The sequence below is a fragment of the Galeopterus variegatus genome, unplaced genomic scaffold, assembly GCF_000696425.1.
Source record: "Galeopterus variegatus unplaced genomic scaffold, G_variegatus-3.0.2 Scaffold123, whole genome shotgun sequence".
Classification (NCBI taxonomy): Eukaryota; Metazoa; Chordata; class Mammalia; order Dermoptera; family Cynocephalidae; genus Galeopterus; species Galeopterus variegatus.
Window position 1 is genome coordinate 582655 of NW_007726234.1, and position 27241 is coordinate 609895.

At 32.1% G+C, this 27241-nt stretch overlaps 1 protein-coding gene across 2 annotated transcripts in view; it reads right to left on the reverse strand.

Annotated features, from left to right (window-relative positions):
- Window positions 1–1349: 1349 nt before the first annotated feature.
- LCORL (ligand dependent nuclear receptor corepressor-like) overlaps window positions 1350–27241 on the reverse strand; it is a 152984-nt gene continuing 127092 nt past the window's right edge. For both annotated transcript variants that reach the window (XM_008588288.1, XM_008588281.1), the window contains 3 exons: window positions 24685–24936; window positions 6831–6924; window positions 1350–5503 (listed from right to left, as the gene is read on the reverse strand). In XM_008588288.1, the coding sequence (XP_008586510.1) occupies window positions 4471–5503; window positions 6831–6924; window positions 24685–24936 (1379 nt within the window). In that variant the 3' untranslated portion in view covers window positions 1350–4470. The remainder of the gene's footprint in view (window positions 5504–6830; window positions 6925–24684; window positions 24937–27241) is intronic.

The following is a 27241-nucleotide window of genomic DNA, read 5'->3' on the forward strand; positions in this document are numbered from 1 at the left end:
AAGCTAACTTTACTAGATTCAACCAATGTTTGACTAATACTAGCATGTGATTTGACATAAAGAAGCTATCAAACAATGTGAGAAGAGATGTGAAATTACAAGAAAACTTTTTAGTCCACTGCTGCCTCTAGACAAATGAAGACATGACCCCAGTTGACCCCAGTATCTTTTCCTTTCCGAAAATAATTTTTTGTAAATTTTGTCATGGTTGGGAGTACAACATGATGGAACTGACTCCCAGGATTCAACATTAGATAGTTCAAAAAAAAAAAAAAAAAAAAAAAAATATATATATATATATAGTGATCAAAGGCAGGAGTAAATATGAGAATATAATTATACTCTTTCCCAGCAAATTAAGAATTATAATGTTCACGTAAGCAAAAAAAAAAAACAAAAAAAAAAAAACCCACAATGTTCTGACAGATATACTTCAATGGTTTATAAAGTGATGTTATGAACTATTAAACATATGAGTGATCTTCAAAAAGTTCATGGAAATATTTGCATTATCTTTTAGTTCTATTTTCCCATGAACTTTTTGAAGTACCCTCCTATTTAACTATTTGTTTCTCGAAAAAATACATCATATTGTATTTTAAAGATTAATATCATTTCTTAAGTTTCTGAAATGCTCAAAGGCTTTTTTCCTGTTAATAAAGTCAGGTATGAAGTATAAATAACCCAAAATAATGACTAGTGTTAATTATTCTGAAAAAAAAGGTATAATTTCAACTTGATTAAATTCATAATATTATGAAAACTACTGATTTTTAGGAAGTCAATCCTTAAAAAGAAGAGTTTTCTTATTCAGTTTTTTACTTCTAATAATGGAATTTCAAAAATACCAGTGGCCAATAATTCTCATCTAATGCTATATGAAGAATAGCTTAATAGAGGTATCTAATTGGTATTAGATATTCAGAGGTTAGATGGCTAAGTTCTCAAACTACAAAACTCCACAATATGCTTATTTGGCTTCAAATTTTTCTTTGCCATACTTCTTGCATGTTAGAATCTCAAAGAAAAATCTAATATATGAGTAAATGATAGTTGAATACATACATGTCATCAATCTCTTACTCTCAAGTGAATCTCAGACTTTATATGTAAAGTTTTTTAAACTGTTATTTTTCATAGATCCTTTTTTTTCTTATGTTAAATTGTTTTCTAACCTTTTCCTGTTTGATTTATAAACCAAAACATTCTGCCTATTTTTTGTATGTTACTATTCATTTTGCCCATTATAAGTTTGTTGCTGAAATATTTCTTCAGAAAAAGTCAGTTTCTAATACTAATTTTAACAAAACTACTTCCTAGAGTAAATCAAAGAATTCAGTGTAGTCAGGTTTTTTCTTTTCTTTTCTTTTCTTTTTTTCCTTTTACTGAATGAGTAAATCAATCACACACCAACAGTGTTGTAAATTTAAGTGCAAAAGCAATGAAGTGCTTTACTACAAATTACAACCTAGAAACACGTTAACTGAACAATTAAAATTCATACAATCAGATTTAGATATATAACAACACAAAGTAGAAACAGAATTACAGTACATTTACAACACAAGACAGATACATGAATTCATTAGAAAATATTGTAATAAATAATTCATGAATTATAGTGCAATTGATTTATGCATAAATATAACTAATTGCCTAACAATCAGTTTATATTAACAAAATCTGTCAAAATCAAGGCAGCCACAGAGTTTTACTAAATTACTGCGACAATGGAAATACTGCAATTAAAAAACAAATACAAGTATTTGTACTGTAAACAACTAAAAAAAATCAGTCTCGCTAAAGTTAGTATACAATTTAATATAAAATTGTCATTAGCTACCAGAAATGGTTTAAACAACTTTACTGAGCAGTAGTTTTCTAAAAACAGAGGCACTGTTTTTTCTTTTCTTTTTTTTTTTTAAATATAAAATACTTGAAGAACATTCAAATAAGTAGAAAGCACATAACGGTTGCTTTCACCTTCATTAAAAGTCTGCTGAAACTGGATTTTCCAGGAAATTGTCAATTAATAAAGTAGTAACTGGTAACTAAATTTATAAAGTACTTTGAAAGTTTAACATAAAGAACATCTTAATAGAATCACTGGGGAGAAGGGGAACCCATAAATTTCCCTGCCTTTCCTAGTTTGTATAATCAAAAAGTTAACTCAATAATAGAAACATTTTGTTTCTTTAAAAGTTACGGGTTGATTATTACCTATAAACTATCAAAAAATACTTTAATTTACTATTTCTGACCAAAAATAAATAATACAAGTACTAATATGCTGCAAATTAACTATAATACTACCTATAAAACTACTGATCACTGTGAAGTCAATAGCAAAATGATCCCTGATTTATGAATCCTGTAAAGTTTTTGGTCAGGTCATCTTTTAAATGATATAAAAGCGTTCTGTACGTTTCCCTTTACTATAAACTTCTCAATTTATTAATGTAAATATAGTGTGAGGAATAAAAAATCTCAATACAATATAAATATTATGTAATGCATTCAAGCCCCCAAAGTTTTGCAAGTAAAATCCTGTATAAAGAGGTCAATAAAATTGTTTTGGAACATTTACTTTACCTTTAACTTTGTCTTTCAATGGGGGGAAGGGGAAATATATTAAATAATCCATGTTCTGGCCCTCACAAAATATGGCTTAATTCTTTAAAAAGAAAGATGACCCTGACATCTGCTGTTTTGTAATCTATGTATATTTTCTTGGGAGAAAAAAAGCAAGAGGATTCATACCCTAGTATACAGTTAACATTAATAGCTGAAGAGGGTTCAGTATTGATCTCAGAGACCAAATAACTACTTGGTGGTGTAGTTTCTCACTCTTCAGTTTTTTTAAACATATGTAAGCAGTTTTTAAATTTAATAGCCGAAAATCTCTTTAGTATTACATATATATGTGATTATTAAATAAACACAAACACAAGTGTAAAAACACAAGCATTTGACAAGGTGCACTTATTTTTTAAATTCAGCTATAAGTATTCCTTTAGGACTTAGGAAAAGTGGCTTAGAAAAATGATCAGAACCTGAATTTTAACAGAGAATGGGCACAAGGAGAATTTTGAATATATAAAGCAAATCCCCATTCTTTATAAGGAGGTACATGCTTTATAGCATTTTACCACTAAAACTGCATACTCCATAAATCCAACATGGATACTTTCACTCATATTTTAAAACTGCTATATAAAAATTACTGGTCTCTCTTATGAGTCTAGTAAAAGTTAAAATGCACTGCCCAGCTTCTAACTGCCCAATTAGTAGAGAGTTTACATTACTGAAAGTTCAAAACAGCTTCAGTGTTAAATATCTGTAAATCTATTCAAGACCCTGAACAAACTGCAAATTTGGTTATTAGCAAAATGATAATGTATCGCCCACCAAAATGAAATCTGTAATTCATTTTGATAAACTGAAAATGTTTTGAAATGTCACAGCAGCAAATATATTAAAGTTACACTGAGGTTTTTTCAATAGGAGTGTGTCACAATCCTTAAAATTTAAAGTAGTCATAACATCAACTAACCAGCACATTTAAACCAAAATTATCATTCCCAAGCTTTTTCTGCGCACATTATAAACATGCTCTAAGTTGCATTCCAACTTTCTTTTCTAACCTTACACATTAGCTTATTTTTCAAATGAAAAACAAAATTAAATTATTTTAATAATTAAATTTAAATTACTTTTTGTTCTTAGTATTCCATCTTATATTAAAGGATTCTATGGCTGTTGGAGTTAACTTTGTGTCAGTTTTTTTAAAAAGTTTATACCTTATAAACCCCAACTTCCTGCTAAATCAACTATTAAATGATAAATATTAAATTTCATTATACATATCCTTTAAGGTTTTCTTTTCTACTCCTGGTATATGCACTTGAGTGCATTTTGTATTTCATAGAATGCACGGTAGTGTACTAATACTGTATTTATTAATTTTTCTTAGTATGGAGATAGCTGTCTATTTAAACATTGATTGGTTGTTTAACATATCTTACAATAACTGTAAGTATGCTATATAATAATGTTTATAAACTATTAATGTCATATTTCCATAATAAGATGGTTCAACCAAATGGCTGGAATGGTCTTTACCTATAAAAATGTTTCACTTGACAATTACTTGTTTTCCCACAACGCTTTATGCTATTGACTACTAAAGAAAACCTGAATCTTTTTTCACCTATTTATACAAGGATTAAATACAAACTATCGGAATTAAGTAAGCAACTATATAATTCTGTCCACAGTGAAAACCCTGAATAAAACTTTTTTTTCAAAAGGCATGTAAGTGGTTTTTGAACTGTAAAATTTCATGTCTCCTGTCAGAGTGAGCATTTGTAATTCCCACATGTGTGTATATGGACACACAAATACACACCTGTGCACATACACACACACACAAACATACACACACACACAGACATTTTCCTAACAAGTAATCTACACAGGCTTGCTGCTGTTTCTGCAGCTGCCAGTCCCTGAATCTGTCATGTTATATAACCCAGTGTCTGGTAATCGTAGTTTCTTCTTCGGAGGTGTCTTCAGTGTTCCAGATCTTTCTTTTACTTTGTATTCTAAAGTGCTGTGAGGTACCCCATATATTCCTTGTGCTTTGGAAACACTCATTTTTCCGCTCATTACCATTGCAATAGCCTCTTCCATTATTTCATGATCATATTGCCGATAGCGGCCACGTTTTTTCCTAGGCTGCTTATTATCTTTTCGATCCAATCCATCTTCAGTATTTTCAGAGGTTCCATCAACTGTTCCATTTTTAGAATTAAGACACAAAGGAGAGAGGTCCCCATGTAGAAAGTAAGAGTCAACACTTGAGTGAGTTACAGGCCCAGAACATTCTATTTTGTTCTGTTTAGGGAGTATGTTTTTCAGTTTTTGGAGAGCTGACCCTTCTAGGACTGAAGAGGTTTTGGAAACTTGATACATAACATCCAGCAGACCAGAACCATCAGCTTGTGATTTTGAAAGAGAACTTACTCGTAGCTGAGGAATTTTTAACTGTACAGTAGGATTTGAAGTTTCATATTGTAGGCTTTCATTTTTTTCTTTATATTGAGTAACCATTTTCTGTAGAGTTAACTGATGGAGGTAACTGGAAGCTGTTGGGAATTTTAATTCTGAGGTTTCAAGTAGATTGAGATTACTTTTTTCTGTGCGCTCTGCTTGAGCTCTTGCCCACAAGGCTACTTTTTGCAGCACTGCACAAGTTTCTTTACTGTCTTTATATGAGTAACTATCATTGAAATCTCGAGTTTTGTTTTTAAAAGATGCAGGCTTCCCTGCTGGTAAGGCTTCTAAGTGGAGAAGTAAAGTTTTTTGAGGTATGCCATAAAGTATGCCTGCTTTATTTATGTCCAGTGCTCCAGACTGAATGTCTTTCAAAGCTTTTGAGAGCAAACCATCTGCAAACTCAGCACTTCTTTCCACATAGTCCTCTCTGTTTCTGTGTAGTCTCCTGGATGGATGGAATGAAACGATGGTAAACTGATGCATGAGAGACTCTCACACAGCTATGGAAGGGGAGGGTCCACTCCTTTATTATACTCCTTGCTTAGGTAACATCACTGCTTATGACACTTTTAAGTCTGTGAGATGTAGTAGTTACTCCTTATCAAAGCAAACGCTACAGTCCTGGTAGGACAATGTGTCAATGATACGGCGGCCTCAACAGGCAGACCTTCCAAGAACATAAAATCCTAACTCAGTATTTGTAAAAATAGTCTCATGATGTTGCTATTCCTCTGACAGATGCTTGCAGAGCAACACTTATAATTTTTATTTGTACAATTAGAGTTCCATTAAGAAAAATACCCAAATCCTAAAGTTTTTGTTAGTAGAAATGTGACGTTACCGCTAAACAAGTAATAAAAGAGTCAACCCCTTTAAAGGAAATTTGTAGCAGCAAGAATATTTCCAAACACAAACATCCCTTATTTCCACAAGACTAATTTTTCTTTAAACAAAAACTTAAAATTTGAAACAAGTACATAAGTCATATTTGAATAAAATAATTTTAGATATTATAAATGCTATTTCTATTCCAAAAGTATCATTGTAATTTTCAAAGTTTCTCAAACAGAAAGCTTACTATACCTTATAACTGAAATGTTACTACAGCCTTAGTTGAAACAAATCACACTCTACATCTAAGATTTACTTGTGACAAAAAAGCTTCCGATGCAGTTAGTTAATGGGAAGATGCAAAAGTTACAAAAAAAATCCAAAATCCAACAGAACAGCATTTCACTACTAGTTATATATTTAAATTAATTTAACGACAGCTTTCAAGACATCAAAGGACTTTTGTGTGGTGATTGCTAGATATACTAAGTTGTTTGCCACCACACGTAAAGCACAATAAAAAATGTAAACAATATAAACTAGCTTTAAGAATTAGTAAGTACAGTACTTTTAGAATTTGTTGATTGTTTAAAATAATTCAATATTGAAATTACATATTTCCCTTATAATTGCCTCCGGAATATTTAATTTAAAATTCTCTTATTCGTCCTGCTTCTTAGTTTGTATTCTATGATTAAGTTGGTAGTTCATTTTAGTAACAAGAACTAAAGTTTGGTGATTGTTCTGATAACTTTTCTTTAACAGAAAGAATAAAAAAGAAAGAGAAAGGACAAATGAAAGGTATGACAGAGACACACTTATGAATGAAAAAATTCTGGAGGAAAACTAAGTATGTCAATACTACTCAGAACAGTATTCAGAGCTCTCTGCAGAGATAATTTTATATTGATATTAAATTATATTTCCTAGATATTGCTTACCCAGACACTGAATTTTCAGAAGAAGGATCACATATGGATGACTCTTCAGATTTTATGCTGGTTTTCTTTGTAGAGAGATCTAACACTCCATCCCCTATAATTTTTGCAAGAGAAAAAACTTTATATTTGTAACAGACAGGCAATCCTTACATTTTAACATTTCTTATTTTGCTGATCTACTAATCCTGACCTAGAAGTTAACACTTGTATTTGATATGTGGCCATTATCTACTCATATTAAACGGTTTTAGTAAAAGGACATGACTGGAAAGGCACTACATAGGAAAAAAGAACAGAGCGGGAGCTGGTATTGCCAGATGATATAAAGAAACTAACAGACTATCTGAGATAAAATCTGTTCAACATCAACTCTTGGTCATCCCTCCTATCATTTTGTAGTAAGGAGCCATTTGACTGCTCATTATGACTGTTTTCTATTCAAGGCTACCCAGATGACGCTCTGGGAAGGTGGGAGTAATGTAAGTTGTACAAAAAAAAAAAAGGATAGAAAATGTGATGATGAGTAAGAGAACTAAATAAGTAGCATTTACTAGGACTAGCAATATGTGGCACATATACTTCAGGTAAACTGTGACTCTATAACCAATGTATTTGCTAGAACTCATAGCATAAAATTTTACTATTTTAAACTACTGAAATGTACAATAGTTGAATCATTTCTATGTAATATATTGTGGTTATATCTATGATTGGATGAAGAAATAACATAATATAACTTTAGAAAAAATAACATCATAAAACAACTGCCTAATCATTTTTAATTAAAATGCAGTTTTTATTTTTATTATTCTTATAATATTGAATTTACTTAAATAAAATCACAATGACTCAGACAGATTGTTAATCTGCCATGCTTCAGGATCAAAAAGAATAAAAAGAAACTATGAATTTAAAACCCAGCAATAAATAATACTGTGAATATATGTCTTTACTGTTATCTAAAAAATTGAAAATTTTAGCTATAAGAAAGAAATTATAAGAAAATACGTATTTAAAAATACACTGAAAAATTCGACTGGGTTTTAGAAAGAAATTCAGCTGGGTTTTATTGTTACCATACCAATTCACACAACACTTAAGTACCCAGGGAGATACAGAGATGAAAAAATAAAATAAAATATCCTGTTTATAGCCTCCTATGTAGAATTCAGTAATAATTTATTGAGTGCTTACTATGTGCAAAGCACTGGTTTAGGCATTAGGAGAACAGCAGTTTTTTTAAAAAGTCACACAAAGTACATTTTCTCATGGTGCTCACAATCTAGTGAGATCACTCATACACTACTACTACCACCACCACTACCACTTATGATAGTGCTGCTTAGGAAAATAATGCAGAGTTAAGCTGATAAAGTAGCAGGGCTGAGAAGGCTGCTATTTTATAAAGTGTTATCAGTGCAGGCAGGCCTCCATGATTTAAATAGGGTCCTGAACAAGGTGAGAGTCACCAACAAAGCAGATATATGGGGGGAAGCCTCTAGAAAGAACAGTTGGTACAGAGGCTGTGATATGAAATCATGTCTCAAATATATGAGGAATAGCAAAGAGGCCCGGGTGGCTGGAGCAGAGTAAGGCAGGTTAAGAGTGAGATGAGATCAGAAATGTAGGAAGCCACAGCTGGCCTGTTAGCTCACTGGTAGAGTGTGGCGCTGATAACACCAAGGTCAAGGGCTCAGATCCCCTTGACAGCCAGTTGACTTAAAAAAAAAAAAAAATGCTGTAAGAAGAGTACATATAGAGCCATTTGGGTCATGGTAATAACTTTAAGTTTTACTTTGAGAGAGACAGGAATCACTACAGGATTCTGAGCAGAAGACTGACATGATTTTATGTTTTTAAAGGATCAATCCAATCTGCTGTGGGGAGAATGGACTGCAGGGGCTGAGGGTGGAGAAGGGGAACCTACTGAGAAAGTGCTATGCTATTTCTCATCTTTGGGCTTTCACACTTTCAGCTGATTTCCTCTGCCTAGAAGACTCCTATCCCTATCCTCCTTCTGTCTCTTACACTCAACCTAATTCTCACCAAATCTTCCTCACCATTCAATACAGTCTTTCTTCTAGCTTCCTGTATCAGCAGCACTTACCTATATTATTTAGCATTTAGCAGGCTGGATTCTAGTCACTTATATACTTACCAGAGTTAGCCACGGACTAAAAGCTATGTGAAGGCAGGAATGTATATGTTTTATTCATCAATATATCCCCACCGTATAGAATAGTGCCTGGCATACAATAAGTGTTCAATAAATATTTGCTAAAATGAATTTTAAAGAACTGGAAGAAATTCTGTATGACTAGAGGTTAGAGTGCTTAGATTAGAAGGGTAAAAGCAGAGTTTGGAGAGGTACACAAAGTACCCGGCACACAGTACCTTAAAAAAATTGTTAAAGAAGGTATCTTGCTGCAGAATTTATCCATCCAGCCTGATTTTATGCTTAGTCTCCAACTCATCTCAAACCTCACACTTCTCATGTATCTAACTTCTTGCTGTTCCTCCAACATGCTATGTGGTATCACATCTCTCAAATTGCAGTACATCATTCCCTCTGCCTGGAATGCTCTTTCTACCTGTTCGACCTACTAAACTTTGGCTCACCCTTAAAGATCCAGATCTGCCCTGCAAGCGGAAGCTGCTTATGGCTCCCCATGTCAACAGCATCCTGTAACACTGATGACACTACCATACAATTATAGATTTACATATCTTTTTCTCCAATGAGATTGAATTCCTCAAGTTCAGGGATCTTGAGTTATTCATTTGTAAGAAAGAAAGAAATAGTATCTTGCCCTTGTTTTACTATCTCATTTCTCTTCCTAAGCAATTAAAATTCTATAATTTCAAGAACTTTTAGGATCATCTTCAAGAAATGATTATTGCTTATCCCATATTCAAGTTTGTCACCATATTCAGTAACTGAGTTTGCTCGTTTTATGTACAGTTTGTAGCATATAAAACACACTTCTTCTAAATCTGTTTTCTTAGTCAAAGTTTCAGAACGAATTGATTAAATTTCCCTAATTCTGAACTCTAGTTCTAGACTATTGATATGCTCAATATAAAAATAATTATTCCACAAAGTAAAAATAATAAAAGGAGGTACAGGGACTCCCTTCTTTCTCTCCTTTACATAAACTATGTAAACTAGACTGTAGCTCCCTAGCTATGGCAATAAAGGTTTCTGAGTCCTTTTTGGATCACTACCACACAAAGCCCAGGTTATGGCTAATTTTAATCTCGATGAGCTAGACATAAGCCCTATTCCATCTCTAAGAGAACTACCCAAATGAGGCCTATACTTCAGATTCTTTCTCTTTAGGAAGCCTTTTAAACAATGACCCTGGAGAGAAATGCTTTTATCTTTTTCCATAGCCCCTTCTTCATATCTAGGCTGCCTACGCTAAAAGTTTTGTTCTAAAAGGATTTGATAACTAAAGTAATACATTATAGTCTGTACCTAGTGATGAAAAACGTACTTCAACATATTTCTGTCACATTACATTAAAATTCTTTAATCAATGAACATTTATGTAGTAAACACAAGACACAAAACATGTAATAGTTCTAATATGCATTAAGAATCTTTAGATAAATTTTAGTTATCTATAGAAAATTTTATTTCTTGTTAGCACTATTACCACCTATACCAAAGTATTTTGCTGATATGTAATTCCTTTTTAAATCATAAAGCCTGCGTCTCAAGAGCTGGAAAAATCAAAAGAAGTTACCCCTAGGACTGTCTGAATTAGAAAAGCAAAAACAATAATAGAAGGGGAGAGACAGCTTGGGAAGAAGGATGAAGAAAAAGAAAGATAGGAATAGGGGTGAAGGGTATTTTCTTGCTCCTGCTAATGATTTACATCTAGCTGAATGGTGATTACATCTATCAGTATCGCTCCATCACAACAGAGATATCACATCACAACCAGATTATTTTGTGTGTATGTATTTCCAAAGTACTGATTAGCTTAGTGGATAAAAATTAAGCACTTATTATACTATTATGGGGTGATATAAACTAAGTAGAAGAGAGTAATTAATTCATTTTTACCACTGCATTGTATCTTTTTATATTACAATTTATTTCCCATTTACCTATTGGTAGGTATCTACGTTGTTTTAGTTTTTCACTGTTAAAAATAATGTTGCAATAAACATCCTTCTAAATTCTTTCATGTGTTCATGTATAAGAATTTCTTTATGATGTACACCTACAAGTGAAAATGCTGGACAGGGGAGCATGTACATTTTCAACTTTAGTAGATATTACTAAATTTCTTTCTCACATCCTTGACAACACTTGGTGGTGTCGAGATTTTTAATCTTTGTTAAGAAAACTAAAGGATTAAATGAACAAAACAGTGCATCTAGTATGGGATTTATGTGAATTTTTAAAGCACACAGAACTATTTTGTTTATAGATAAATAAATAGGTAGTATCAGTCGTTACCTCCAAGAGTAAATGAAAGAATATAAAGGGATCTTAACTGTATTTCTAGAAATGCTTTAATTCTATAAAAGAAAACAAATCAGAAACAAATATTATCAAATAACACATTTATTAATTCTGGGTGACAGGTACATGATTATTACACTATATATTTCTGTATATTTGAACATTTTCTGAATAATAAACACTTTGTTTTCATTTACCGGTTGTAGATTGGGCATTTAACATCACAATTTAATTATTTCTGATCAAACACTACTGCACAGAATTAAAGAAAAGGCCAATGTAACCTTTCATCAAGGTCAGGTGATTATATACAAGGGTACTCAAAAAACTCATGGAAAGATTGGTATTGTCTTTTAATTCTATTTTTCCACAAACTCTTTGAAGTATCTTTGTATATATGACACTAACAAAGATAACTCTAAAAACCGACGGATGTTTGAAAAATTGAAACAATGACCAAATGGGGCAATTTCTTGAGTACAGACACTTTATTGAGTTAATTTTTTGTTAAAATTAAGGTTTTAATTTTTAATTTACAAATTGTTCTCTCTTCTGTATTTTCGTGCAAGTTTCTGATAAAGGATCTTTTCAAAGAGGATAACTGGGACCCTCATAATACAGAGTAGTCTTCTGCTCCTCCAAGGACATCATTCTGCCTCATCTCTTCAAAGTTATGCTCTGTGCTCTACTGGCCTGGCTAACTTCTACACATCTTTCAGCATCATCTCAAAGAAGGCTTTCCTAATTCCTCCCCAGCCTTCTTTCACACTCCCACAGCACTCTAAGTATTCTTCTACACTATATTTATGGCATATTATTATAATTTGTCTAGTTTAGCAACTGAAGTCCAATAGCACTGTGTGGAGTTAGTAACTATGTTTAGAATCTGTTTAAGATTTATATTTAATTAAGTATAATTACTTGGCTGATTTTTTCACAATATTCACTTCCTAAGTAAGGGCCTGAGAATAGTAGTGCTTCAATAAACATTTACTGACTGACTCATCACTGATTTAATTCTGTAACACTAGTAACTAGCACACAGCATTATTGCAGACCCTTACTAACAAAATAGTCTTGAAATCAATGAACTTTGTTCAGCTAGTCAGAAAATGACTGCAAAGTCAAAGGGTTGGTATCTATATGGGAGACAGGGTTAGTTTCAAACAAAGAGAGAACTCATTTAAGTTAAAGAGGCCAAGAATGTTTTTAACAATCAATTTCCATATTAATTAGATTATAATAATCTTAAAAATTTTTCTTCAGAAATGTTGTCAAGACTGATTATTAATTACTTTATTAAATATGAATATTAAATATATTAAAAACATGTTTATTAACTCTTCATAATACTATTGGTCTCCAGTTGCTATACAAACCAAATAAATCACCAAGGTCAATCCATACTTGACTATGAACACAAATTAAAAGATCTTTGAAGCCACACTATCTATCCTCACTATTAAATATGAGGGGTCTTCAGAAAGTTCCTGGAAGCCTTTGAATTATCTTTTTTTTTTTTTTCCTTTTTGTCTTTTTTTTCGTGTCCAGCAACGGATCGCAACCCTCAGTGTCGCGCCCGCACCGGACCGGGACCAGCAACGGGATCGCAACCCTCGGTGTCGCTCCCACACCTCGCTCAGCCAGTGAGCGGGAACCGGTCTGTATGTGGGATCCGAACCCTCGGCAGGAGCGCCACCATGCCCCCAAGCGGCGCACTGTAGCAGTGCGCCACCGGGCCGGCCCTGAATTATCTTTAATTCAATTTTTTTAATGAACTTTCTGAAGTACACTCGTACATAAATATCAATAAAATTCAGCACATGAAGGCAAGTGAGTATTAATGAAAGGAAAAAATGTGCAAATTTTATGTTGTCTGGACAAGGAGAAACTGTTTCAAATTAAATTCCCTAAAATGCTAACTAACATAATCACTAGCAATGAAACTTTTATCATAATCACTGCTTAACATTTAATACTGTTTGCTGTAAACCTATGTTAATAGTACTAAATACCTTAATGGTCTTTTTTTACCTTAACTCTCTGACCATTTCTTATCTACTTCCTTAAATGGATCTTCTAGACTCCCAATGTATTGTTTTAGTCAGCCTTTGGGTCGTTGTAATTTTTTCTTACTGTACACTCTAGGAGATTCCTATGGTTTTAATTTTTAATGATTTATATTCAACTGATTGCTAGAACATATTAGTAACTTACATAAACTCTATTGCGTATAAAATTATAATATTTTTCTACAGCATACTTAAAGTGTGCAAAGCACTATGCTAAGAGCGTTACTTATCTTAACTCATTTAGTTCTCACAATAACCCAATGACACAAATAGGTTTTATTAACTTGCAAATTTTAATGATGATAAAATCAAAACTGAAAGAGAAGTTAATTGACTTGCCCAAGGTCACACAGGTGTAAGTAGTGACAATGGCATTCAAACTGAAGCAGTTATATTTTAGAGTCTGTATTCAACTACAATGCTAATCTGTGTAATGTTTTAAAAAGACAAATTACAATGTTGGTAAGGGTGTAATAAAGTTGGCACTGTCAAACACTAGCAGGAATACAATCCCCCTTTTTGGCAATATGTTATCAAAAATCTTAAAAATGTTCACACTCTTCTCAGTATCTGTCTTAAGAAAATAGCATTTAACATAAAAATAGTTTTATATACAAAGATATACCACAGATTTCAATATTACTGATAAACAATTTTTTAAAATCCTAAATATTAAAAAGGATTACATAAATTATGGTATTTTCACTTTTTTGAGAATTAGGTTTAACATATTCATTAAGGGAATTAATAAAACATGGGAAACTTCAAATGCTACCATGTTTCAAAAGGTATAATATCAAACTTCAATAGAAATATGTGTGATTAAACATCTGAAAAGCCAAAAAAAATATTTTATAGAATAAAATGTGGAAGTAAATACAGAAAAATGGCATCAATGGTGATGTCTGGTTGATAAAGCTTTGAGCAGTTAAAATCTGTATGTATGTGTGTGTATGCGTGCATACACACTTGCATGCATGTGTCCATGTTCACGTGTGTGAGTGTATACATGTACACGTCTCTGTTTTCCCCAAGTTTCCCATAATGAGTATATATTAATGAAAAAAAACACAAACTTATTAACACAAAAATATTAAAGTGTAAAAGCATTTCCTTGGGCTTATTAAAATTTCAATTTAAAATTGTTTTTATTGTTACTAGTTTAACTAAGGAATTTCAATCATGAAAGAAACAGTGTAATACAAAACAAAAGTATTACATCAATCAAGCCTTAACATTGGTTTTTCCTTCTCTCATTTGCCTCTATCTGCAAGTCAAATATTTTTTTAAAAAGGAAGGTTGTTTTCTCAGTGTTATGTTACTAACATTATGTTACTAACTTGATGCAGCCAGATTTACTTGTTACATTCTTTTTCAAATTTTAGAGGTCATTTTACTTTTTATTCTTTGGAATACATAGAACATTTACAACATAGAATAAAAGAAACTTTTATTCTTTGGAATACATAGAACATTTACATTAAACTACATAACAAGTTCTGTTCGGGCACTTCCATTCCTGTCCCTTCCGTCCAATTTACTTTATCTCCTTGTTGGTGTTTATTAGTTTTTGGTTTAACTTTCCTGCTTTTCTTCCACAAAAAAGAGCATGCAATACATACTGTTCTGAGTTGCTTTTATTGCCTAACAGTAAAACTTGGAGATATCACTATAAAGAGATCATCCTCAGATCTTTTTTCAGATGTTTTTCTTCCACTGTGTGGATACACAATAATTTGGTTAACTAGTCCACTACTGTTGGATATTTAGGTTATTTCCAGTGTCTAAGTATCATAAATAATGCCCCGATGAATAACCTTGAACAAATGTCATTCCATATCTGTGAAGATGTAATTATAGGCTTGATTCCTTGGAATAGTTTGCTGGTCAAAGGGTGAATGCATATACAATTTAATAGATATTGTCAATTTTCCTCCATAAGGACAGTCCCAGTTTGAATTCCCATCAGTAACACATTAAAAATGCCTGTTTCTTAACAGCCTCAACAAACATGGTATATTGTTAAACTTAAATTCTTATCAGTCTGATTAGGTGTGAACCACGTGAGTGTGGTTGAGTGTTAATTTCCTATGTTTAAGGGATTTAAAAAATTTTTATTCTATGAATGAACAGTATAATTATGCTCATTTTTCTATCAGGTTGTTGATCTTTTACTTTTCAATTTTTTAAAAATCAAAGTATTGGGTATGAGTCTTTTATTTTATAATGTAAGTTATTTGTAATATAAGTTGCAAATGTTTTTTCTCAGACTCCCATTGTCTTTTGATTTTTTAATGGCACATTCTGTGTCATGCAGAAGTTCTTATTCTTATATATTGGAATTTATCATTCTCTAACTGGTAAGGTGATATTCTAGCCAAGATAGAAATGATGAAAAGGAGTAAGCCAAAGAAACACAAATATCTGAAGGCAGAGTAATCCAGGCAAAGGGATCAGCAAGTGTGAGGGTCCCGAAGTGGAGAGAGCTTGGAAAGTGTCAGAAGAAGACAGTATGACTTGCTTCTACTAAGTAAGGAAAAGAGGGAAAGGATTAAGTCCAGAGAGGTAGCCAGGCACAGTATCTTGGCAGAACCTGCTAAGTCATGGAAAGAAACTTGAATTTTGTCCTTAATGTAATAGAAAACTAAGAGGAAGATTTTAAATATAGAATTATCAGCTTTACTTAACCCGAGGATGAAAACCCCATTTTGGCACATTGGTAACTTCAAGGTTATGTTAAGGTAGATATTACAAAAGTTATCTCTTTGGGGACAGAATACATGAAAAATTACAAGGAAAAAGAAAAAACCAATGATCTGTCACTTGGTAACCCATGTGGTGGGTGGTCAGTTTTATATCAAACTATAATAAATTTTGGAAAAAATAAAATGGCTAGAAAGGATGTTAATTTCCCTTTTTCCTTTCTTCTTTTTTCTTTCACATACCTAAATTAAGTTAGTCAAGTGATCTTTTACACAGTAACATTTATGGAACTTTTGAATTTATAGTGCACGGGTTTTTGTTTGTAACGACATTCTTTATAAAAGAGAAAATAAATCCAGCTTATATATACTGTAACAATGATATTTCTTGAAACTCTAAGCTTTAAATAGTCTCTTTTTAAGTGACTGAGACAATCTTCATACAGTTCCTCAAAAATACCTGATTCATTCATGCCTTCTTTGAGTTTTAATATTTTTTGTTCGTATTTGATATTTCTTCTGCCTGGAATACCCTGCCCCCAGATCTTCATATGGAAACTTTTTCTCATTATTCAAGACTCAGCTCAAACTCACTTCTTTAGGGAGGCCTTCCTGACCTCCTTACCTAAAATAGTCTTGCCAGTCACTGCTGATATCTTGCTTATTGATTCTTTTGTAAAATTAGGGGCATGCTGACAGGCATATTTGAAAAAAAGTAACAAATAACTTCTGGAAATAAAAAATTTAATAACAAATTAGAAAATCAAGACAGTTTAAACAGTGATTAAAATAGCTCAAGAGAGAATTAGTGATTTAGAAAATATTTCTGAATAAACTAATCATAATGCAACACAAAGAAACAAAGAGGTGGACAATACGAAAGGGAAGATAAGAGATATGGAGGATAGAATGAGAAGATCTAAAATATATCTCAATGGATTTCAACAGGACAGAAAGTGAGAGGAACAACATATATGGAAAAATGATGGCTAAAAAATTTCCGCAATTGATGAAAGTCATTTGTCTTCAGTTTTAGGAACCATGTGACTCCCAAGGAGAATAAATAAGATATCCACTCCCAATCATATCGAAGACAATTTGCAGAATACCATAAACAAAACACACACACAGTGGAATGTGGGATGGGGTAGACAGAGAGAGAGATCCTAAAAGTAGAGGGTGAAGATTATCTACAAAGGAAAGACTTTTAGTTGGGCAGTTATAGCAACAATGGTAGCTAAAAAACACTATCACAGTAGCAGTGCTGACAAGAAAATAATAGTCAGCTAAGACTTGTGTACTCAGAGAAACAATATTTGAAGAACAAAGGTAAAAAACAAAACAAAACTGAAACTAGAAGTGGGAAGGAAGGGGTAAGGGGGCTTAGAAAGTAATTGGGTAAGGGACACAAAGAATAATCACCATTTGTAATGACTAACATGCTAGTAGTATTGATCTGATCATCACATACTGCACACAAATACTGATAGTCAACTATGTTCCCCACAAATATGTATAATCGAAAGTAAATAAATAAATGATTTTTTTAGGTGGGGGGTAAAAAAAGAAACTGAAAAAAACCTGAGAGTTTACTATGAATACACAGACACTTATTAAAGGATCCTAGAAGGAAGTCTGAGATATAGGAAAAGAATGATGAGCAAAGGAAAAGGTAATCACGCACGTAACTCTAAACAAAAATTGATAATACAGAACAAATAGTTATATTTAAGTTGTGATATCACAAAAAGAGAACTACAACATTGATAAAATGGCTATAAATGTTGGGGCAAGTGACTAGTTAATATACTCCAAATTCCTTATATTACCTGTTGAATCAACCAACACATTAAAAAATTTCTAAGGTAACTACTCACAATAGCAATAGAGTATAAAACTTCAACATAAGCAAAGGAAAAAAAGTGAAATTAAGGGAAAAAACTTAATCCAAAAGAGAATAAGTACAAAAAAAGTAACAAATGAGACAAACAGAAAGCACACAAGAAGATGGCTGAAACAAATTATAAGGACAAGGGGTGCTACAAAAGAATACAGGATAATATGGGAAAATATAATAAGAGGATCAAACTAAATATGGGTGAGGATTACTTAAGAATTTAGGTGTGTATGTGCCTGTGTGCATCCAGTTTGGCAGATGTCGGGGAGGGATTTGTAAGAAAATGATGTTTAAAACGAGACCTGGAAAAAAAAATGAATAAGATTTATTCAGAAAAAATTGGTTGGGGTACAGGGTTCCTTCTAGAGAGAGGCAAACAACATGTGTCAGTGTCCTGAGGTCAAAGTATATGACTTATTCAAGAAATTGAGAAAAAGTCAGTATGAAGACTAAAAAAAAAGAGATACACAAGACGGGACTGGATAGGCAGGAAGGGGCTGAATCATGGAGTTTAGGATTTTAGACTTTATCCTAAGAGCAATGAGAAGCCATTGAAGGTTTTAAGCAGATGAGGGTAGGCCTAGATCTGGAATTTTAAAACATTACCTGTGTTTCTTTTACCCCTATAGTCAGAGATGGTTAGATTGGAAGGGACACAAGATCATCTAAGCATATATTTTATTCTTTAGGTTTACTAAAACATGTCATCTTCCCAAGCATGGAACATAACATTTTCTTCCACATTTCTTTAGCCTCAGAAAACAAAATCTCAGCATAGAAAAACAAGATGGATAATTTTATTACTGGATACAAAAAATATCTTTTGAACTGAACTTGAAAAACATTTAGTGTTTTCCTAACAGAATCACAGCGACTTCAATTATAAACAGGGAACTTAAGCATAGGAATCACAGCAGACTTCAATTGTACACAGAATACTAAGCATAACACCGCAAAATTATATACGGCTCTCTTAAACACAGTAACACCTCAGCTAACAAGCAGAATAGTGGTGAAACAGCAGCAACAAAGGATACTTAATGACAACTAAATAAGTCACTGAAATTCATATATTTTATTCAGTGTAGTCTCTCCAATGCTAACTTGAAGCCTACGTAGTATTAGTCCCATAAATAATTTGTTAAAACAATAAACCTTTAACTAGGAGATGTGGTTTCCAAAGTTTAGCTGACTGATAACTGTGAAATAATATTTTTTAAAAAAATCTTACTTATCTCTTGCTAATTAGCTTAAAGAAAAAGAATTCTTAAAATTTTTACAAGCCAGTGTTATAGCTAACATTCATCATAATGATACTTAATGTTCCACATACTATTTTTAAAAAGTATAAAGATATTTCAGAATATTTTCCATTTAAAATGTCTAAAATAAAAAATTTAACTGCTAAATCATCATAAATTCAATGCTCAAGTATCAATTCTCATTTTAGTTATCACTGGCATTTGAAAACAGTGAAGATTTTTAATACAATAAATAAATTCAATATGTCATATATCACACCAACCATGGGGGATACAAAAGTGAAAAAAGACAAGTTTCCTGCTCCCACGAGTGATTACAACGGGTAGATAAACATGCAAATAATTACAACTCAGTGAGGAATTTACTATAAGTCCTACCCGAATACTCTTTAGACCTCACAGTAGAAAACCGCCACCAACAAGGCCAATGAAGTGCTGCTGTTCTATTCCTGACCACATTTGATCTTGTTTTTTATAGGACTGGTAAATTCTTCATGGTTGTCACAATAATGAAGGTCTATATGTTGCAAATTTTTTTCCTGTACTTTGGAATTTAGGAGAAGTTTTTACTTTGGCCCCAGATTAAAACTGAAATTAAATTAAATCACAAATTTTAAAAACCCTTTAACATGCTAATGTTATTTATACCTGTTTCTTAACAATGTATTAGGACAAAAAATAATCATTGGTATGGACAAGGCACGACTTACTTTCCTACCAGTTTCTGAGGCTCAGAGTATTTATAGAGATCTGAAGAATTTGAAATGCACAAAGAAATATCCTTTAGTATTTCAAACATCTGGATAGAAAGTACAATGGAGTAGTAAATGGAAATGTTTTCCTCAGGGTAATCATATATTAAGCCAGTATACAGTTTGTGGAAGAGAAGGCAAGGATAATAAGGAGTATGGAAGTTGACTTATGAAGAACAATTAAGGAAGCTAAAAAGATTTGTATGGAAAACAGACATGTAGAGAGACAACAAATATTTACAGCACTTGTTTAAGTCAAAGGAATAGACTTTCTCATATTGCTGCCGACAAAAAAAAAAAAGCAAAACTAAACAAAACAAAAAAATCCTAAAAGTTAGCATAGGAAAGAGAAGTCTTGGAGATATAATAATTTCCACAAATGTTTACAGTACTATTAGGTAAAATGTTGTTGCAGATGAAAAATACATAAAACAAATGGTAGATGTTTCAGAGATATAAGCTTAGCTATCAGAGCTGTTTAAGATTTTTTCCATGTACTTACTGTCAATCAGAGGTTGAATTATCATCTCTTATACTATGGAATAAAAGAATCCTATATTGGAAAGGATGCTGGGCAGGATATTCTTTTAAGCATCTTTTTCTTTGCTTATTTTGTTATTCTTATTTTTCTCATAAGTTGTGTCTTTCTCATTTGTGGTAGTTGTTTTATTAGCTGAATGCTTGCCAGTTACATCACTTGTAGATGAGGCTTGACAATCCACTTTCTTCACTTATAATACTAAAGTTTTACATTTCAGTGTAGTCAAATATACAAAATTATACGGATTGTGATTCTTTACCTTAAGAATCTCTTCTCTATTTTGAGTTCATTAAGATATTATCCTGTATTTTATTCTCTAACTTCTAGTTTTGCTTTTCATATTTAGCCCTTAACCCAACTGGAATTACTTGTGTGAGACAGAGATTAATCTCCTGCCACAATATGTGGGTAACCAATTGCCCACATTTATTGAATAGAACATCCTTCCCAGTGATTTATAATGACATCTCTGTATTGTACCATGATTACACTAATATTTGGGGAGTTTCTGGGTTTACTAATCTGTTCTATTAATTTGCATCCTGGCCAATAGCATCCTGTTTTAATTACTGTGCTTAATATTCTTGATATATCTTCGAGCAAGTCCCTCACCACCTCACTCAGTTATTCTTAGCTCTTTAAGTCTCACTTGTAAATTTTAGGACCAGCAAGTCATATCTGACAATAAACCTTATCATAATTTTGCCTGGAATTACATTGAACTTGTAAGCACATTAAAAATAAATTGTCATTTGTTCAGTCTTCCCATTCACTTAAAGAATAACCATTTATTTGGGGGATCTTCTCTTATGTCCCACAATAAAAGTTTTATAATGTTCTCCCATAAGGTCCTACACAGTTTATTAGTTTCATATAATATTCTTCCTGCTGTTGTTGCTATTTCAAAACAAGATTTTTTTAAAAACTAGATTTTCTAATTGGGTGGTTGAATAAGGGTACAAAAAGTTTAAAATTGGTGATAGCGTGCATTTCTGTTTAGTTTAAATCTTTAGGTTATGATGTTTTTTGTAGTAGAAGTGCCCATCTATTTTTTGAGTAACATTTTATCATAAATGTATCAGCTTTGGTAAAATAATTTTTTCTGTATCTATTAGGATGATAGTTTTTCTTTTAAATTTGGAAAATCATAAAAGTTTTTCAAATACTTAATCATCCATGCTTCCCTAGTCATTACTATTTATGTTTTTATACTTCACTGTATTCAATTTGCTGATAATTATTTAGGATTTTTGCAACTAGATTTGTAAGCTGCAATCTTCCTTTTTTCTCCCTTATCTTTGTCTGGTTTTGGTATCAAGATAACTCATTGAAACAGTCTGCAGGAGACAGGAATTATGTGTTGCTTTAAGACTATATAAAGTTACCTACAAAATCATTTGGGATTAAGAATTTTATAGATTTATGGGTTAGACTATTCATAAATTATCCATGTTATTTACAGTTAGATGATCTACCAGATTTAGGAATTATTATCTAATTTTATTCTTTTTTTTTTCAGCAGCTGGCCAGTACAGGGATCCAAGTCTTTGACCTCGGGGTTATAACACTGTGCCCTAACCAACTGAGCTAACCAGCCAGCTCTTATCTAATTTGAATAAAGTAACTCACAAAATGAACAACTAGCTTACATGAGTATTATCAAGAAATTACAGAGTGAGGATAATATGAAACATGTAAGCACTAGCAAATAACAACAACAAAGGCAGAACTGACACTGCTACTACTAGAACGAGCTCCTTATTGACTATACTATGAGGTAAGAACAGTGAAGTCAGGACAATAAATTTTTTAATTCTTTAGGAAACTCTTTGAAATATGGATTTATACCTTCTATCATTGCTAATGAAACTCTCTCGAAGTGTATATTGTGTTATAATACCCTTGTGATGAAGTCACCATGATTAGCAAGACATTTAAAAATTGCTATAACATCTTTATTTCAACCTTAAATTTTTTAATATGTAGAAAGATTAGTACATATAATAAATTAGTGGGTACAGACACACACACACACTAACACAAATGCATCAAAGAGTATGTGCTCCATTTTTTTTTTTTTTTGGTTTGTTATGCAAGTAGGCATACTTAAGAAATTACCAATTTATATAAAGGCAGAATGGTTTTATAAAAGAAAATCTGATCTTGTCACTGCTTACAACAGTCTAGCAGCTTTCTGTGATCCTTCAAAAAATTAAATTCCTTAATCTTTCACGGCTTTCTCATAATCTGGTGCTGCCTATTTCCTTAGCTTCATCTATGACCATTCTCCCCTTGCTCTCTATACTATAAACCACACTAAACTAAATGATTTCTATCCCAAAGTAAGAACACTAAAATCACATATAACAAGTCATCCAAAAAATTAAAAATATCAAGGACATTATTCACAGATTTATATCCACTATCATTACTTTTTCCAACCTCAAGATGTTCACAAATTTCAGTACTTTGCTTAGAATATTACAATAATTTAAATAATTTACATTACTTGTTTTCTACATATACTTGGGATTTGTCTTGTCTCTTAAGTTCATAGAATCATAGAATCTAAGGACTGAAAATTTACTTTTAAGATGTCATCTATTCTAACCACTCATGCGATATTTTTTAATATCTCCAATGATGAGGCAATCAGGGAATCATTCCCCTCTTTCCACTTTAAGAAATGTCTGATCCTTAGAAATATTCTATCTTATATAGACCTGAAATCCGCTTCCCTCTACCTTCTAGCTAATTCTATTGATTGGACCATTCAGAGAAAACTCAGTATCGCTTTAGTGTAACAGCTGTACAAGTATTTATAGATCACTACCATGTTACTTCTAAGGCTTTTCCTCTGTGGTGGTAAGAAATGGGAAGTTGAGAGTATGGAGAGACTAGTGTTTGAGTATCTTTCATGAGTTTGTTACATTATATTTAATTCTAACATTGTTCCAGTGACTTCATTATGATTATGGATAAATTATGAGAAAATTAAAGCTTTGATAGGTAAAGTTACTTGTTCAAGTGACTTAATTAAGTAGCAGGGCTGGGATTTTAATCACAAGTCTGTCACATACCAAAGTCTATGTTCTAGTCTCTTTGGAACTCTAAACTTGCCTCCACAGAAGAAAGAAGATATAAGGGGCTATAAAGCATGGAAAAGCAAATATAAAAAATTGCAAAAATTCTCTTTCCAAAATTCTATATAATGATATTTTTTTTCCTTTAGCCTTATATTGTAGTTATCTTTGGCTTTCTTTCTCTGTCTAGTAACCTGTTTAATTATTATCTTAATATTTTTCTGATATTTCTACATAAATTCATGCAACCTAAAATTAGGGAACAAAAAAGGGAAAATGATTTCCATATTTCAGCCCCTCTCAATTTTAATCTTTCTTACACACTAAAAAGACTAACTTCTTCAAACACTGACTAGTGTACTCTTTCTTAGAGCCCCACACTAACATCACTGCCTTCTGGGATCACATTTAATTCTGATTTTTTTTATAGTTTCAAGGACTGACAACACTATCCCTAGCCCACGTTAACAAAAGCCACTGTTCTCTCTTTCTCCAAACATTTATTTGGTTTCCTACACACACACTTGCATTGATTTTCTTGCCTTTTCCTCTGTGAAGTCATGGTTCTCCTTCACTTAAATTCTATTAGATAAGTCTAACGTGGTCTTCAACATTCAGGCTTTTTATGAAAAATGTGTCTCTATACAGTTAGTTACATGATCCTAATCAAATTTCCTCTTTTCCCAGTTACATCATAAACAACTGGAAGATAATCTATTTCTTTTTATTTCTCACCTACCTACAAAAAATTGAATGGCAAATGCTTAATTAATGTTTTCAGCTGTCCACTGTAAAAATAATTCTTTGTCATAAACATCCCTTTACTTCTGTCCTTTATTTTTAAGTCATTTGTTAGGATTCTCTCATCATACACTCATAGTGAAAAGAGATGAAAGCAACTCAAATATCCTCTTTTATAAATGAATATGCAATACAATACAAAAGCTCTAAGTTTCTCTCTAGTCCATATTACACAAGCAAATTAATAGTAACGTTGTTTTTAAAATAAATTTCCCTATGAATATAAAAAGTTATATATATATTTAAAGGCACACAAAAAAATCTTACCTTGCTGAGTATTTTGTTCTTGCATTCGATTCACAGTGAGGTCTAAGGGGCCTTCCTGCTCTTCCTGAAGGGAGTTTTCTGCTTGATTCATTTGGATACTTTTACATATTAGACTTGGTCCAATCGAACCATTTCTATTCTCTTGAATTTTACCACTTTTTGAAATGTACTCAATTGCAAACTGACGTATCATCTTTTTCATTAATTCCTGAGCAACTAGGGGAATGTTAGGATCACAGTTCTGAGGAAGATCTAGAGAAGAAATAAATATAATAATCATTAAAAAAGAAAAATACAAATTACCAACATTTAAACTTATTTTTATTACACATTAATAATTCAGAAGTCTTTTAGCATCAGTCCATAATTCCCAATGGTTTCTGGGACTCAGCAATAAAAGCCTTGTAGATTTAGTTTTATGATAATATATCAGCCAAAAACATGGCATATTTAATCATTTCTTACAAATAAACATTCTCTGTCCCAAACTGGAATCCAGATAAAGAATTAACAATAGAAATAGAACAACTTATTTTCAGAATTTTAATAGTCATTCAAATGTATTCTTCTAGATATTAAAACACTTAGCACTAAGAGAGTGAACATAAATTGTATATGTAAGTAACCAAGCACAATTTTTAACTTAATAATATATAAATACATGCATTAACTATTTAAGAAATAGTATAACTCTGTATCCATTAAGTTCATCAATTCTGTCAAATATGTATTTCATATATATCCTGAATGTCATCATAAAGGAATTTTTTTTTTCTCAACTTTTTATATAGAAAAATTTTGGTCATAAAGAAAAAACAAACAAAAAAAACAATGTAATTATACAGACAGCCTCCACCAAGATTCAAGAATTGCTATTATTCTGCCACATTTGCTTTCTATTTTGTTTTTTAATTTGTAGAACCACTGAAAGTAAATTGCAGAATTATGACATTTCATCCCTAAATATTTCAGCATGCATTTCCTAAGAGTCTCCAATAACAATAAAATTATAAAATTATGAAAATGACAATACCATTATATTAAGCATCTTAAACAATACTCAATCCCAAAACAGTCAGATAAGCTACAACTATAATGAAGTTTAACAGTAATACATAATTCTGCCTGAAACTTGTACAACAGGTAGAAACCATTAAAGGATTTTATAGTTAAGAGGTGTGGTATAAAGATAGATCACTTATAAACATGGCATATCATAGTGATATAGAGTTTTGTTATTAGGGGTGATGGTGGTGGTTTTTTAACATACATTTCTGGTCTTGCTCCAAAATCTGTCTATTTACTCTGCTCCTTCAGAGGTAGAGTGGTTGGTAAATTGGGAAGGGTGACAAGGCATACTTGGTTAGGCTCCTCACTTCTTCCTCTTAGAAATGAGCCTACTAGAGATATTAGTTATTTGCTCCTTAAATGCCTAAACTCTCATCCAGACAGACAATGTGAATAGGCCTGCCGTGATGCAGGACTAAGACTGAAGGGGTAAGTCTCCTTAGTTTGGTGTTTCAGTATTAGTTAAAACACTTTTCTAAGAGATCAGAAGGGAACACCTCTGACCAGCATCTATCATTATAGGTCTATGACTCTATAACGCAAGAAGGTTTGAAACTGCATGACTTAGAGGTGAGGGGAAGCAACAAACCCACCCTCAACATGACCATCTGGTAGCAAAATGACATAAAACGGTTTATACAGGAATGTTAATATGTTTTATCATAGGATGCTATCTTAGACCTGGGGGAGATAATGCACAATAAACGTTATATTACCTTTCAAAACAAAGAATTTTGAACTCTGAAAAACATCTGAGTGAAGGAACTATAGGCCTATAAGAAAAGTAATATTTTTTTTGAAAAGTAACATTTTAACCTTCACTTTTATTTTTTGTTTGGAACTTGGCAGGGAAGAGGAGCACTATCTGTTCTTGGACACTGGAGTAAAAGACCTAGCTACAGGTTGGAATCTTAGCTATTTTTATGAATTTAGGCTGGTTATATATCCTCTCCTTGTTTTAGTTTCTCCATTCATTAAAACAGAAATAATAACACAGCCTGGGAAATCATAATAAGGCTTCTTCACAGAATGTTGTAGGGATTATACAAGATTGTAGATAAAAACACTGACCTCTGTACCTGGCATATTAGTTATCAGAGGCTACAGTGGAAATAAGAGAAACAAAAAGATGCAGACTAAAAGCAGTTATATTTTACTTAAATCACAAAATTGCAAATTACTTATTTATTAATTAGGTTGATAGCTGGGAATTATACAAAGGACATAATTTATAAGCTTATGTGATACTTTTTTGGTCCAGAATAGATAGTATTAGCACATGCAACCTACCTAAATTACCAAAACAAGACATTTATGTTGCACATAAAAATTCCAAATACATACCATTTCATTATTACCTTCAGGAATATTTGAAGGCTTTCTATGAACATTCTTCTCTACCTTTTTTCAAACCTAATCTTGCTTTGCATTATGTGTTTAAAGGAGATACTGGTTTACTTTTAGGTATTTTATTTAGCTGTCCTGCAAT